Below are 17182 nucleotides of genomic sequence, written 5' to 3'. Positions count from 1 at the left end.
AAAATATAATATACAAAATACAGTCTTTCTAAATTAGGGAGAAAAAAAATGAAAGTGTAAGTGATAAAATTAAGTAAAAATTTGAAAGGTTTTAAATGTGTATTTCTTTTTTTTTCAGTAAATCAAAAAAAAGTTTCATTGTATTCTGCTCCAATATTCTACTGACTTTAATGTTCAAACCTGCAGGTATCATTTTAAAATATGAGATAATAATAAATATAATAAACCTGTATAAAGATATAAAATGGTAAAAATAATGTAATAATTTGTTAAATGAACTTACCAATTTCAACTCCCATTTCAATTGATTCTGAAGATAACGCTCCGCCAAGTCCAGATGCATCAGCTCCAGCAGCTATTCCTATTCCACCTCCTAGTGATGGGGTATCAACATCAATCTTATTATCCAATTCTCCCAGAGATGGCACGTCAACTTGAGCTCCACTTTGAAGGGATGGTGTACCAATTTCACCTCCTAATCCTCCTTCAAAAGATGGAATGCTTACATCTGCTCCGCCACTAAGTGATGGTGCTACACCATCTACCGAACTTCCTATATCTCCTCCAAAAGATGGCTTTTCAACATCAATTCCACCACCTATGCCTCCACCAAAGGATGGTAATTTAATATCAACATCACCTTTATCACCTATGGCTCCTCCAATAGATGGTGTTTTAATATCAATATCGCTTTCAATTGATGGTTTTTCAACATCAATTCCACCTCCTATAGATGGTGTTATAATATCAACATCACTTCCAATTGATGGCTTGTCAACATCAATTCCGACTCCTATGCCTCCTCCAATAGATGGTGTTTTAATATCAACATCGCTTCCAATTAATGGTTTTTCAACATCAATTCCGCCTCCTATGCCTCCTCCAATAGATGGTGTTTTAATATCAACATCGCTTCCAATTGATGGTTTTTCAACATCAATTCCGCCTCCTATGCCTCCTCCAATAGATGGTGTTTTAATATCAACATCGCTTCCAATTGATGGTTTTTCAACATCAATTCCACCGCCTATGCCTCCTCTAATAGATGGTGTTTTAATATCAACATCACTTTCAATTGATGGCTTGTCAACATCAATTCCGACTCCTATGCCTCCTCCAATAGATGGTGTTTTAATATCAACATCGCTTCCAATTGATGGTTTTTCAACATCAATTCCACCACCTATAGATGGTGCATCAATATCGACCCCACCCCCTATTCCACCACCAAAGGATGGTTTTCCAATATCAATAGAACCTCCTAGTCCCCCTCCAATAGATGGTACTTTAGCTCCACCTTTAATCTCTCCACCAAGAGAAGGTGTTTTAATATCAGCATCACCTTCAATATTAAATCCACTTCCAATTCCACCACTTGCATCTGAGAAATAAATAAATATACAGCCATTAAAAAAGTTGAAAGGGGGAAAGGGACATGCTGATTTATTTCAAGATTTCGAAATGGTCAAACAGAAAGCTTAATAATAAATACAACACAACAAATTAAACTGTTCATAATGACAATTGAGTTTGTTTGTATATAATACTTGTACTTTTATTATATATAATATATATATATATATACAAAGTCTAAAATCAAATTTAAACAAACTTACCGATATCAGTCTTTGGTTTGCTTATGCCGAACCCTCCTCCAATCGAAGGTTTTGATGATTTAATATCAACATCAACATTTGGTACAACTACGTCAGCATCCATATTTACATCTGGAACTTCAGCATCAAAATCAGCATCTGGCACTTCTATGTTACCGCCAAAGCCACCACTTAAATCTGGCTTTTTCACATCAATTTCAACCTTGGGCTTAGATGACTTAACATTCAGATCAATATTTGGTTTCACAACATCTACATCAATTGATGGAGCTGCAATTATTCCACCAACATCTCCAGAAATATCTCCAGATGAATTGAATTCAGCTTTGGGAGCTAACTTTCCTGCAAGATCAATTTTTGGACGATCACCTTTATCAGCATCAACGGTTGGTACATCTACCTTTGGTGCTTTAACTCCAACTCCAAAAGATAACTTTCCTTTGTCATCATCTGTGTCAGATTCTGTAGTACTGTGATGTCCTTTTTTACCACCTCCAAATGAAAAACCAAATCCTTTCTTTTTAGATTTCTTAGACGGAACGTCACCTTTGATTGAAGCATCTGCACCAATTTTGACATCTACGTCACCTGTAGCTGCTCCTTTTGGAGACTTTACTGAACCACCAATTTTTGGCAATTTGAAACCAAATCCTCCTTTTCCTTTATCTGCCTCATCTTCACTTGATGATGTTGTTGAATCACTATGTTTCTTTCCACCGAATCCAAACTTAAAACTTCCTTTTGCTTTTGGCTTTTTTGGCTTTGGAACATCTGCTTCAATGTTAGCACCTCCTACCTTTGGCACATCAGAATCTACTTTAGGTGATTTGACATCAACGCTTGGAAGACCAGCAGCAATGCCACCTATCTCTACATCAGGTTTGCCATCAACATCCATGTCTACGTCTGGTCCACTAACTTTAATATCACCACCAACTTTTGCATCAGCATCAGGAAGGTCAGCTTTTATACCACCTTTAGGAATATCAATGTCAGCACCACCTCCAATAGATACATCACCTTTTGGTTTTTTAATATCAACGTCATGATGCTTTTTGCCACCAAACCCAAATCCAAACCCTCCTTTGGCTTTTGGTTTCTTCACTTTAACATCGGCATCCAAATCTACATCAGGTACTTTGCCATCAACATCCATGTCTACGTCTGGTCCACCAACTTTGATATCACCACCAACTTTCACATCAGCATCAGGAAGTTCAGCTGTTATACCTCCTTTAGGAACATCAACATCATTGTGTTTTTTGCCACTGAACCCAAATCCAAACCCTCCTTTGGCTTTTGGTTTTTTCACTTTAACATCTGCATCCAAATCTGCATCAGGTAGTTTTCCACCAGCCTTTATATCAACATCTGGAGCACTGACCTTAATGTCCCCACCAACATCAGTATCAGGTATATCTGGCTTTGGTTTCTTTCCTCCAAATCCAAATCCAAAACCTCCTTTACCTTTTGGTTTTTTGACTTTAGCATCAACATCTACATCAGGCACTTTTCCACCAGCTTTTATATCAAGATCTGGAGCACCAACTGTAATGTCCCCACTTAGTTTTCCATCGACATCTGGGATATCAGCTTTTATTCCTCCCTTTGGCACATCAACACCCATGTCACCACCAATAGATACATCAGGTTTTGGTGTTTTGACATCAACATCAACAACAGGTGCAACTAAACCAGCATCAATGTCTCCTCCAATATTAAGTCCTCCTTTGGGAAGTTCCCCTTTAACATCAATTCCAGCTCCACCATCTAGATCAGGTCCAGAAATATCCAAATCAGCTGAAGGAGCCTTGATTCCAGCATCAATTTCACCAGATGGCAACTTTCCTCCAACATCAACATCAATATCTCCATTCAAATCGCCTTTTACTTTCGGTGATTTTCCAGAAAAATGAGGTAATTTTATTCCAAATGATCTTCGTTTTTTCTTTTTGTCATCATCATCGGAATCCGAGTCACTGTGATCATGATCTTTTTTACCGCCAAATCCAAATCCGAATCCAAACCCTCCTTTGGATTTTGGTTTCTTCACTTTAACATCAGTATCAATATCGACATCAGGTACTTTGCCATCAACATCCATGTCTACATCTGGTCCACTAACTTTGATATCACCTCCAACTTTTGTGTCAGCATCAGGAAGGTCAGCTTTTATACCACCTTTAGGAATATCAATGTCTGCACCACCTCCAATAGATACATCACCTTTTGGTTTTTTAATATCAACATCATGATGCTTTTTGCCACCAAACCCAAATCCAAACCCTCCTTTGGCTTTTGGTTTCTTTACTTTAACATCTGCATCCAAATCTACATCGGGTACCTTTCCACCAGCTTTTATATCAACATCTGGAACATCGATATTAACGTCCCCACTTAGTTTTCCATCGACATCTGGGATATTCGCTTTTATCCCTCCCTTCGGCCCATCAATATCTAAGTCACCACCAATAGATACATCAGGTTTTGGTGATTTGACATCAACATCAACAACCGGTGCAACTACATTGGTATCAAGGTCTCCTCCAATATTAAGTCCTCCTTTGGGAAGTTCTCCTTTAACATCTATTCCAGCTCCACCACTAACATCAGGTCCTGAAATATCTAAATCAGCTGAGGGAATTTTTGTACCAGCATCAATATCAATATTACCAGATGGTATCTTTCCACCTATATCTGCATCAATGTCACCATTGAGGTCACCTTTCACTTTTCCTTTTGGAGAACCAAATGAAAAATTAGGAAACTTAAATCCAAATCCACTCTTTTTCTTTTTTTCATCATCAGAATCTGAGTCACTGTGATCATGATCTTTCTTTCCACCAAATCCAAATCCATACCCTCCTTTGGCTTTTGGTTTCTTTACTTTAACATCTGCATCCAAATCTACATCAGGTACCTTTCCACCGGCTTTTACATCAACATCTGGCAAATCAACTTTAATGTCCCCACTTAGTTTTCCATCGACATCTGGGATATCAGCTTTTATTCCTCCCTTTGGCACATCAATATCCATGCCACCACCAATAGATACATCAGGTTTTGGTGCTTTGACATCAACATTAACAACAGGTGCGACTACACCAGCATCAAGGTCTCCTCCAATATTAAGTCCTCCTTTGGGAAGTTCCCCTTTTACATCAATTCCAGCTCCGCCATCAAGATTGGGTCCAGAAATATCTAAATCAGCTGAAGGAGCCTTGATTCCACCATCTATTTCACCAGATGGCAATTTTCCACCAACATCAATATCTCCATTCAAATCACCTTTTACTTTCGGTGATTTTCCAGAAAAATGAGGGAATTTTATTCCAAACGATCTTCGTTTTTTCTTTTTGTCATCATCATCCTCGGAATCCGAGTCACTGTGATCATGATCTTTTTTACCGCCAAATCCAAACCCGAATCCGAACCCTCCTTTTGATTTTGGTTTCTTCACTTTAACATCAGTATCAATATCAGGTACTTTGCCATCAACATCCATGTCTATGTCTGGTCCACTAACTTTGATATCACCACCAACTTTTGCGTCAGCATCAGGAAGGTCAGCTTTTATACCACCTTTAGGAATATCAATGTCTGCACCACCTCCAATAGATACATCACCTTTTGGTTTTTTAATATCAACATCATGTTTCTTGCCACCAAAACCAAATCCAAAACCTCCTTTGGCTTTTGGTTTCTTCACTTTAACATCTGCATCCAAATCTACATCAGGTACCTTTCCACCACCTTTTATATCAACATCTGGCGAATCAACTTTAATGTCCCCACTTAATTTTCCATCGACATCTGGGATATCAGCTTTTATCCCTCCCTTTGGCCCATCAATATCAAAGTCACCACCAATAGATACATCAGGTTTTGGTGCTTTGACATCAACATCAACAACCGGTGCAACTACACCAGCATCAAGGTCTCCTCCAATATCAAGTCCTCCTTTGGGAAGTTCTCCTTTAGTATCTACTCCAGCTCCACCACTAACATCAGGTCCTGAAATATCTAAATCAGCTGAAGGAATTTTTGTACCAGCATCAATGTCAATCTTACCAGATGGTATCTTTCCTCCTATATCTACATCAATGTCCCCATTGAGGTCACCTTTTACTTTTCCTTTTGGAGAACCAAATGAAAAATTAGGAAACTTAAATCCAAAGCCACTCTTTTTCTTTTTGTCATCATCATCGGAATCCGAGTCACTGTGATCATGATCTTTTTTACCGCCAAAACCAAATCCGAATCCGAACCCTCCTTTGGATTTTGGTTTCTTCACTTTAACATCAGTATCAATATCAACATCAGGTACTTTGCCATCAACATCCATGTCTACGTGTGGTCCACTAACTTTGATATCACCACCAACTTTTGCGTCAGCATCAGGAAGGTCAGCTTTTATGCCACCTTTAGGAATATCAATGTCAGCACCACCTCCAATAGATAAATCAGCTTTTGGTTTTTTAATATCAACATCATGTTTCTTGCCACCAAAACCAAATCCGAACCCTCCTTTGGATTTTGGTTTCTTCACTTTAACATCTGCATCCAAATCTACATCAGGTACCTTTCCACTACCTTTTATATCAACATCTGGCGTATCAACTTTAATGTCCCCACTTAGTTTTCCATCAACATCTGGGATATCAGCTTTTATCCCTCCCTTTGGCCCATCAATATCCAAGTCACCACCAATAGATACATCAGGCTTTGGTGCTTTGACATCAACATCAACAGCAGGTGCAACTACACCAGCATCAAGGTCTCCTCCAATATGAAGTCCTCCTTTGGGAAGTTCCCCTTTTACATCAATTCCAGCTCCGACATCAAAATTGGGTCCAGAAATATCTAAATCAGCTGATGGAGCCTTGATTCCAGCATCTATTTCACCAGATGGCAATTCTCCTCCAACATCAACATCTCCATTCAAATCACCTTTTACTTTTGGTGATTTTCCAGAAAAATGAGGGAATTTTATTCCAAACGATCTTCGTTTTTTCTTTTTGTCATCATCATCATCGGAATCCGAGTCACTGTGATCATGATCTTTTTTACCGCCAAATCCAAATCCGAATCCAAACCCTCCTTTGGCTTTTGGTTTCTTTACTTTAACATCTGCATCCAAATCTACATCAGGTACCTTTCCACCACCTTTTATATCAACATCTGGAGCATCAACTTTAATATCCCCACTTAGTTTTCCATCGACATCTGGGATATCCGCTTTTAGTCCTCCCTTTGGCACATCAACACCCATGCCACCACCAATAGATACATCAGGTTTTGGTGCTTTGACATCTACATCAACAACAGGTGCAACTACAGCAGCATCAAGGTCTCCTCCAATATTAAGTCCTCCTTTGGGAAGTTCCCCTTTAACATCAATTCCAGCTCCGCCATCAAGATTGGGTCCAGAAATATTTAAATCAGCAGAAGGAGCCTTAATTCCTGCATCAATGTCACCAGATGGTAGCTTTCCTCCAACATCAACATCTCCATTTAAATCACCTTTAACTTTTGGTGATTTGCCTGAAAAATGAGGGAATTTTATTCCAAATGATCTACGTTTTTTCTTTTTGTCATCATCATCTGAATCAGAGTCACTGTGTTCATGATCTTTCTTTCCGCCAAACCCAAATCCGAATCCAAACCCTCCTTTGGCTTTTGGTTTCTTCACTTTTACACTTGCATCAACGTCCGGCACCTTCCCATCAATATCAACATTTGGAGAACCGATGTTTACATCCCCGCTTAACTTTCCATCCACATCTGGGAGGTCAGTTTCTACTTTTCCTCCAGCATCAACACTACCACCAATAGAAACATCTGGTTTGGCAGTTTTAACATCAACATCTACATTTGGAGCTACCACATTGGCATCAACATTTATTTCTCCTTTTGGCAGTTTAGCATCAATGTCTGCCCCACCACTTCCACCAACATTCACGTCTGGTCCAGATAGATTTAAATCAGCAGAGGGCAATTTTCCTCCAACATCAGCATCAATATCTGCATCTAAATCACCTTTTACTTTTCCCTTTGGAGAACCGAAAGAGAAATTAGGAAATTTAAAGCCAAATGACCATCTTTTCTTCTTCTTTTCATCATCGGAATCCGAGTCACTCTGATCTTTTTTTCCACCAAATCCAAAACCACCTTTTGCTTTTGGTTTCTTTACCTTAACATCTGCATTTAAATCTACATCAGGTACATTTCCACCAGCTTTTAGATCTAAATCTGGAGAAGCAAGTTTGATGTCACCACTTAGGTTTGCATCTGCATCAGGAAGATCAGCTTTTACATTTCCTTTGGGAACATCAATACCAGTACCGATTGAAATGTCTGGTTTTGATGTTTTTACATCAGCATCAATTTTTGGTGCCACAATATCACCTCCAACTTTTACATCTGGTCCAGATAAATCAGCAGATGGCATCTTTCCGCCTACATCGACATCAATATCACCTTTGGCTTTACCTTTTGGAGAAGTGATAGAAAAATGTGGCAATTTTATTCCAAAAGATCTTCGTTTTTTCTTTTTCTCATCTTCCGATTCAGAAGAATTATCATCCTGATCTTTATCTTTTTTCCCACCAAAGCCAAATCCAAATCTTCCTTTACCCTTTGGTTTTGGTACTTTCACACCTGCATCTAAATCTACATCTGGTACTTTACCACCAGCTTTGATATCGACATCTGGACTTCCAATGTTAATATCACCTCCAATGTTTCCTCCTACATCAGGAATATCAGGTTTAGGAGCACTGACATCACCTTCAACAGATATATCAGGCTTGGTTGTTTTGACATCAACAGCAGGTGCAACAACACCAACACCTAGACCTCCTTTTGGTAAACCACTATCTATTTCCAGTCCAACTCCTCCAGATGGCAATTTTCCTCCTGCACCAATATCAATTCCACCAGAAGGCAATTTTCCTCCTGCATCAATGTCAATTCCTCCAGATGGTACGTCACCTCCAACTTCAATATCTCCAGATGGCAATTTCCCTCCTGCATCAATGTCAATTTCTCCAGATGGCAACTTTCCTCCTGCATCAATGTCAATTCCTCCAGATGGAACGCTACCTCCAAACTCGATTCCACCAGATGGCAATTTTCCTCCTGCATCAATGTCAATTTCCCCAGATGGCAATTTTCCTCCAGCATCAATATCAATTTCTCCAGATGGCAATTTTCCTCCGGCATCAATATCAATTCCTCCAGATGGAACACTACCTCCAAACCCGATTCCACCAGATGGCAATTTTCCTCCTGCATCAATGTCAATTTCTCCAGATGGCAATTTTCTTCCAGCATCAATGTCAATATCTCCAGATGGCAACTTTCCTCCAGCATCAATGTCAATTCCTCCCGATGGCAATTTTCCTCCAGCATCAACGTCAATTCCTCCAGCTGGCAACTTTCCTCCACCATCAATGTCAATTCCTCCCGATGGCAATTTAGCATCTACACCAATATCACCTTTAACTCCTCCTTTGGGTGATTTTCCAGAAAATTTAGGAAATTTAAATCCAAATGATTTTCTCTTTTTCTTCTTTTCCTCATCAGAATCTGAAGAGCTGTCATCATGATTTTTCTTACCACCAAATCCAAAACCAAAACCGCCTTTAACCTTTGGCTTTTTAATTTCTGCTTCTGCTTTTGGAATGTTAACATCCACATCTGGTTTTTTAGCCTTTATATCTAGATCAGCAGAGGGTACATCTACATCACCTTCAAGTTTCAATCCTCCACCAAGTTCAGGTCCAGAGACATCTAAATCTGTTGATGGGCTTTTCACATCTATGTCCACTCCTGGAGAAACTAAATCAACATCTGCTCCTCCTCCAACAGACACATCAGGTTTCTTAGTTTTAACATCAATGTCAACATCTGGTGATTTCACATCAATATCTGCTCCACCACTTGCTTCAACATTTGGTGCATCAACGTCAATTCCTGCAGACCCTTTTGGAGATCCAAAATTAAAACTAGGAAATTTTATTCCAAATCCAAATCCTTTTTTCTTTTTTGGACTGCCGTCAACATCAAATCCACCAGAGGCATCAATATCAAGCTTTGGATCATCAACTTTTGGTGCATCTACATTAACACTGGGACCATCTATTTCCCCTTTTAATTTGGCATCTCCTTTCACCTTTGGTGTTTTTGCAGAACCTTTAATTTTAGGTAATTTAACTCCAAATCCTCCTTTCGGTTTCTTTACATCGACATCTGCTTTTACGTCAATATCAGCATCTGGTGTTTTTACATCAATATCTGGTGTCTTGATATCAACATCTCCGGATATGGCAACACCTCCTACACCAACATCTATGTCACTTTTAGGGGCATCTCCTAAGAAAATGTAAGCATATCAATGAATACAAACAGAGTTACCACACTGACAACAAATAATTGAATAGGGAATTATTTAAATTATAAGTGATTGAATCATGTAGTATAGTCACTTCATATGTCAATCAAAACAAAATCAATTACTATTTTTAACCAAAAACTAATGCATTTTACCCCACATTTTTTACCCCTTCTGTATAAAATTAGGATTTGATTTGAATTTTATTTAGTGTATCATTTATTCCCAATATAATGGAGTGCATAGAGAAGTATTGATATACCAACAACTAACTAACATTTTTAACATAAAGGGCATATTGCTAAACCTTGTTTGAAACAATAAACAATTCAATCAATAGTATATAGGTTATTAGTTAATAAGCATCAATTTCCTTTACAACATGGTATTGGCCATGTGTAATAATATACTATACTTTTTAATACCAATGTGATAGGCCTATAAATAGGGATTGATAATAATAAAATGTACAGTGTAATCCAATCTTTAAACTCTTTCCTAATGCAGGCCTGGTCTTTTAAGGCGAGTGAGTGCGATCACTCACTCACCTACTGTAACACACTTCTAAACTGCCCTTGAGGAGTGCGATTTACAACACGCTTAAATTTGGTAAACTTCCACAAACCAAAATACAAACAGCACACCTACAGCATTCCTGAATAAATTGAGTAGAATTTGTAGAACACCGAAAATTTTCAAAAGACAAGGCCTGCTAATGCAGATAAAAATATCAAACTTACCTTCTGGCAAATTAATTCCAGCTCCTCCTCGGACACTTGGTGCATTGAACTCAGCACTTCCACCAACATCTAAATCACCTTTTGGTAAGTCAACATCGATCTCTCCTTTAACACCAACATCCATTTTTGCTTCAGGACTTTTTCCACTAAATTTAGGCATCTTAATTCCAAATGATCCACTTTTCTTGGGTTTCTTAGTTTTAACTTTTGCATCAACGTTAGCATCTACTCCTACATCTATATCCGCATCAGCTTTGGGCACATCAACTTTAGCACCATACGCAGATGTATCTGCATCTACAGTAGCTTTCCCACTAGGTGAAAGACATGGAATATTTATTTTAGGCATTTTTGCTTTTGGGCCCTCTACATCACCTTCAAGAGTGGCAGATCCTTCAGGTTTGTGTTTCTTTTTTCTGAATGACAAATTTAAAGTTCCTTTCTTCTTTGGAGTTTTTGTCTTAGCATTTAAATCCAGGTCTACATCTGAAACATCAAGATTAGCTTTTGGAAGATCAACATCTCCACTTGCACCGAAAGACAAATCAGCATCAGGTGCATCAACGTCAATATCAGGTTTAGGAATGTTAACATCAACATCAGGTTTAGGAATGTTAACATCAACATCAGGTTTACCACCGTTAATATTGACATCAGGTTTACCAATGTTAACATTGGGATCAGGTGTAGCAACATTAACATCGACATCAGGTTTGGCAACTTTAACATCGGCATCTACTTTTGGTGCAACAAGACTGACATCACCTTCTATTCCTGCTTTTGGACTACTAATATCTTTAATACCTGTAACCTCTACATCAGCATTAGCACCCACATCTGTATTGGTGTCATAGCTACCCTTTCCGCCAAAACCAAACTTAGGAAAGTGCAGTCCAAATCCACCTTTGTGCTTTTTCCCATCTACTTCAGTAGAAGCATCAACATCAGCTTTTATCTTTGGTTTCTTTTCTTTCTTGAATGATAAGATTTTAGGTTTTTTAATTTTCTTTCCTTTTGGTGATTTAACATCAATGTCTCCACTAACAGTTGGTACATCAACATCTATATCTCCTCCAACTTCAGGTTTCTCAACATCTCCTCCAATATTAATGCTGGGTCCACCAATATTAACTGAAGCATCAGCTGAAGGGATATCACCACCAATACCAATTCCTGAATTACCCCCAACATCAACACTAGGGCCTTTAAGATCACCACCAATTCCACCTTTAGATGGAAGGTTAACAGTTGGCACATCAACATCCATGTTTCCACCAATTCCACTTCCTATGCCAGGTCCTTTAATGTTTAGATCAGCTGAAGGAATATCACCTTTTACACCTCCTCCAATTCCTAAATTAGGTGTATCTGTATTAAGATCAGCAGAGGGCATATCACCTTTTAAATCTCCAACAACTGCTGCACTACCTCCAATACCGAAACTAGGTCCTTTAGTGTCTACTGAAGGAATATCACCTCCAATATTCCCACCAAGATCAATACCACCAGAAGGTCCTTTAACTTCAAGATCGCCTGAAGGAACATCAACATTTAAATCTCCAATACCACTGCCACCAATTTCAGGCTTTTTAATGTCAATGTCGGCTGATGACCCTTTAGTGCCAAAATCAATTCCAGCACCACCTCCAAATCCAAGACCAGGTCCTGTAATACCTACATCACCACTTGGTACATCTATTTTTCCTCCAATATCAGAATCACAACCAATGTTGAGGTTTGGCGTTGAAATATCAGTTTCAGGTCCTTTAACATCTATATCACCTGAAGGAATACTACCCTTGATATCTGCACCTATTCCAACACCACCTTCAATATTCCCTCCAACATTTGGACCTTTAACATCTAAATCACCAGATGGAAGGTTAACTTTGCCAACTCTTGCATTAATATCAGCACCACTATCTATTTTAGGTCCACTAATACCAATGTCTGTGGACGGAACTTCACCACCAATTCCAATAGCTCCACCAACACTAGGCTTACCGGTTTTTACATTTGCTTCAGTATCATGTGAAATGTCCATATCTGGAGTATCAATTTTTGGAAACTTAATACCTATTCCACTTTGATTTTTACTTTTATCTTCATCTTCATCCGATGAGGATAGAGAGTCCTCTAATTTTTTCTTGCCTCCAAGAGAAAACCGAAAACCACTTTTCTTTTTCTTTTTATGTTTTGGTTTTTTAACATCAGCTTTTAGATTTATTCCTGCTTCACCCTCCGGAAGTTTAGAAGATCCTCCTGCATCTGCTGTTGCTGCAACTTTTACGTCTGACTCTTCTCTGTGATGCTTATCAGAATCCGATTTACCCAATTTAAATCTTCCACCAAATCCGCCACTGCGCCTCTTTTTCCTTTTAGCACTCTTCTTTCCATTTACCGTTCCGTCAAAACCACCCTCCACTTTTCTTGAATCTTCATCAGATGAGGATGAGGATGAAGATGACGAGGAAGAAGATGAAGATGAATTGTCTTTTCCAAATCCAAATTTAAACGGACCAAATCCGAATCCTTTCTTATGATGTTTGTGTTGTTTAGTACTAGCTGCTGCTTCAACTTCAGCTCCAGCATTAAGTTCTGTTGAAGCAGATACATCCGGAAGATCAGCTTCATATTCTCCATTAATTGTTTTAGATGGCAATGATCCTTCTAACATTGTATCAGCATTTGAACTAGCATTAAGTCCAACATTAACATCAGCTCCAGCAGATGTTTCTAAATCAGCAGCATTTTTAATTCCATTTGATACATTAGTATTTACTCCAGCATTCAAGGTATTATCAAGATTAATTTCTCCAGCATTGGTGTCAACTTTATTGTCTGTATTTATGTCAACTCCAGCTATTTTATCTGCATCAATATCAACTCCAGCTTTTTGATCAGTATTGATGTCAGTTGCTAATCCAGCTCCAGCATTAAGATCAGCTCCAACATTGGCTCCAGCATCTCCTTTCACATCAGATACAATAGCTGCTCCAGCATCTACTTTTGCATCTGCAGAAACATCAGCTCCAAGATTTAAGTCAACTCCACCACCAAGGCCAAAACCTCCTCCGTCACCTCCTATTGACACGCTAAAAGACATGTCGATAGTCTGTTAACCTCCAGCCAATGTTTAGATTTCTGTAAAAAATACAAAATATTCACATTATTATAATGTAAACTATTTAATGATTTGATTTGAATCCATTGGAAAATCATCTTATACATGGCTGCAGTCGCGTGCGCAAATTTATTCACTTTGACCAAAAATTGGATCCAAAAAAAATATTTATTTAAATTTTTAAAATAGTCAACCAGAAGCTCATTGGCCAAAAATCAAAAATGTTAAGCCATGCAAATCGCTTACAACCTATCTGTGCAATAGAAATACTATTCCAAAAGAAAAGTAGGAACCTAAATATTGATAGGCATTATAAGTGGTGCATACTGCTTATTATTAGTACTGAACCTGTAGATCTACTATTATTTGTGCATGACCTACTCTGTATTATTTCAACTATGAGATGGCACTTGAAACTCCAATTACAACATATGTGTAAAGTGTACATGTCTAAATTATCACCAACTATTTACTATTTAAGTCAATGCACTACTAAACAAATATTCATAATAGATTTAAAATCAATACTGTATGTTTGCTGAGGCATTGACAGTACGACTGTACTATATTTAAACTATGTAAAATGTTATTAACTTATAAGTTTGGAAAAAAAAAACATGGTTAGAACAATTTGTCATTGGTTATTAATTGCTAAATATTTGACATGACCGAATGGTTTTAGCATCTTCATTTACAACATCTCCTCATTTAATAACAATTTAATTGATTTATTCTGAAAACAATTTACTATTATTAATACTGTATGACTAGTCTATAATAAATGCATCATATTGCTTGAATGATTGACAGACACACCAGAAAAAACATCATTCTAAAATAAACAGATTGATTTCAGCATGTTATCATTATCTCCCTGTGTAGAAATTGTAAAAAAAGTCAGTTTATCAACAAAATATGGTGCAAAATTCATTTATTTAAAAATTGGTGAAAGAATAATATTGTAAGCTGTACTGTAATAATTATGCATTTTTTTTAATTAGATGGTTATCTAAGTAGGGTATTGAAGTAGGGTACTGTACTCATCTTAAATGTGGTAATGCAACCTAAATTTCCGAGTTTTATCAAATACTATACTGTAGTACCCAGAAGCATCAGAACTACTGTACAGCATGTACAGTACTCTTACCATACCACTCTCCTTTACTTACATGTATTTGCACCTAAAGTGCCTTAAACTACAACCCTGCTATAGATACAATTTATTTTCAATCCGAGACAATTCAATCACAACTAAAATATTCATATTTTTATGGTTGAATTACACTGCATGAGATCAATCCTTTACACGTTGATGACTTTGAAAAGGAAAGGTAATGGATTATTGATTCAGTGCAAAAAAATTAGCAAACTAGCTTTGTATGGATACACGTTTAGGTGTGATCAAACACCCTCTCATAACACCAATTACTCCTTTTTATCACAGATATAAATTTACTACACTAAATTGATTGGTAGAGCAGGGGAAGATCCAGGATTTTTCAAACATGGAAGTACTAAAATATAATGTTAATATCAAGTAAATAATCAAACAAAATAGTTGCTGTTTAGTGTTAAAAAAAATGGGAGCATCCAAAGTGAGGCATTGGTGTAAAATGGTTACATACAGGACTTCATTACAAAAAACTTAATACCAAGTAACTGTTAATTAATTTCATCACACAAAAACACAAATTGACGGTCATCAGTCATTAATCTCTGCTGTACAGAACTTACAAATAGGCTATTTTTTAGAGGGGTTGGGTGGGGGAGGTGTTCAGTCAAAAACAAATTATATAGTAAATGAAGCATGACCCAAGACGTTACTACCTGTAGCCCTAGATCATGTTCCTACTAAACACTGCTGATAATTACAGTATATTAATAATATGTACTACTGGAGTTTCCCAATATTTCGAGCCCTCATCCCGGCTAAAAGGACAATTTTTCCAGATTACTGTATTTTGAATACAGGAAAATACATCTCATGGCCTTAGGTATAATTTTATTATTTAGGCTTTACTACTTACAGTACAGTTTCCCCGACATATTTTAGCCGTCTGGAAAGCATCTAGAATACTGTACAAATTGTTTAAATTAAAAGCGTTGATGACTACAATATTTGCATAGTCTGAGCTTTTCAAGAAAAGTTTACTTTTGACAATTTTTTTTAGGTAAAATTTCTTTAAAACTATTTTTGGGTCAAATTTAATTATACTATCATGCAACATTAAAATGGCAAATTTAAGGGGAAAATATATATAATTCTTAATTAATGTTTTTTTCTTCCAAAATAACCCACTTGAAGTAAAGATCTACTCTAAATATTGTGACATACAGTCATTTAAAATACATTAGAAATGTATTTAATGTGCAAAGACAAGTGAAACAAAAGTTAGCCTACTGGATTGCAGCTTATGTTAATTACTAAATTAGAAGGGAGCCCCCACATTATTGGAGACCCAACCAGTGGGTACCAAATTCAAATGTCTGGGCCTATGTATCTTAAGAATTCTTAGTGCAATATATACCTGTATTTCTGGAATTAAATCATAAAACATCATTAGTGTTCTGAACACTATTATTTATAAGATTCCTAAAGACTGTCCCAGGGATGTGTGTTGTACCAATTTTAACATGTGGTAACAACAGTAGCAATGGCTTTCATGATTTACAATAGGCTTACTTCTACTAGTACTAGGCCTAGTTTCACGCATCTCTGTGGATGTAGCAAACTTGCTTGTAAACTTTAACACTAGTAATATATAAAATCTTAATACATATAAAACGGGTTCAAGTAATAATAATTATCAAGAAAGTTCTTAGAAATAAATGAAATTGTGCTAGTTTCCATGGAGTAACACTTTACTCCATGTAGTTTCATTTAAGAAGTAAGACACACCCCCTTCTATCAGTGTGGTCGGCCAGCGATGCTGTTAAGTTAGTTATTAAGGCCTCGCCTCCTTCTTGGTGGAATCTACAGCCATCGCATAATATATTCTGAAACTTTCGTTGTTAAACTTTAAACTACAATAAATTCTACTCTTACCTATCTATCGGGAGTATTTCTTATTATAAAATGTTCCGACGTAATGTTTCACACGAACTAGTTATTCCATTTTTTCATTGAAAGTATCCCGCGGTGCTTGATCTAACCTCTACTTTCTGCCTACTACAAACTGGGCGTACTATAATTTAAGCGAATGCACATTCCAACTCCTCAGAAAGCTGGATCATGCGCAGAACTATCACACCCAAAAGCATTCCATAGCCCACGCGTAGTACTGACACATTCCATTGGTAATTGCTT

The 17182-nt window shown here is 37.3% G+C and overlaps 1 protein-coding gene across 8 annotated transcripts in view; it reads right to left on the bottom strand.

Annotated features, from left to right (window-relative positions):
- Positions 1 to 17182, bottom strand: part of LOC140060496 (uncharacterized) — a 43761-nt gene that overhangs the window by 6552 nt on the left and 20027 nt on the right. For 2 of the 8 annotated variants that reach the window (XM_072106741.1, XM_072106742.1), the window contains exons 1-4: positions 16922 to 17181; positions 10752 to 13895; positions 1617 to 9992; positions 284 to 1381 (exon numbers count right to left, since the gene is read on the bottom strand). In XM_072106741.1, coding sequence (XP_071962842.1) covers positions 284 to 1381; positions 1617 to 9992; positions 10752 to 13857 — 12580 coding nt within the window. In that variant the 5' untranslated portion in view covers positions 13858 to 13895; positions 16922 to 17181. Of the gene's footprint in view, positions 1 to 283; positions 1382 to 1616; positions 9993 to 10751; positions 13896 to 16921; position 17182 lie in introns of those variants that run through there. The other 6 variants (XM_072106737.1, XM_072106738.1, XM_072106739.1 and 3 more) reach the window with 5 other exon arrangements.

The sequence above is a fragment of the Antedon mediterranea genome, chromosome 10, assembly GCF_964355755.1.
Source record: "Antedon mediterranea chromosome 10, ecAntMedi1.1, whole genome shotgun sequence".
Lineage (NCBI taxonomy): Eukaryota > Metazoa > Echinodermata > Crinoidea > Comatulida > Antedonidae > Antedon > Antedon mediterranea.
The sequence above is the reverse complement of the archived record's forward strand: the minus strand, read 5'-3'. Positions and strand labels throughout refer to the sequence as shown.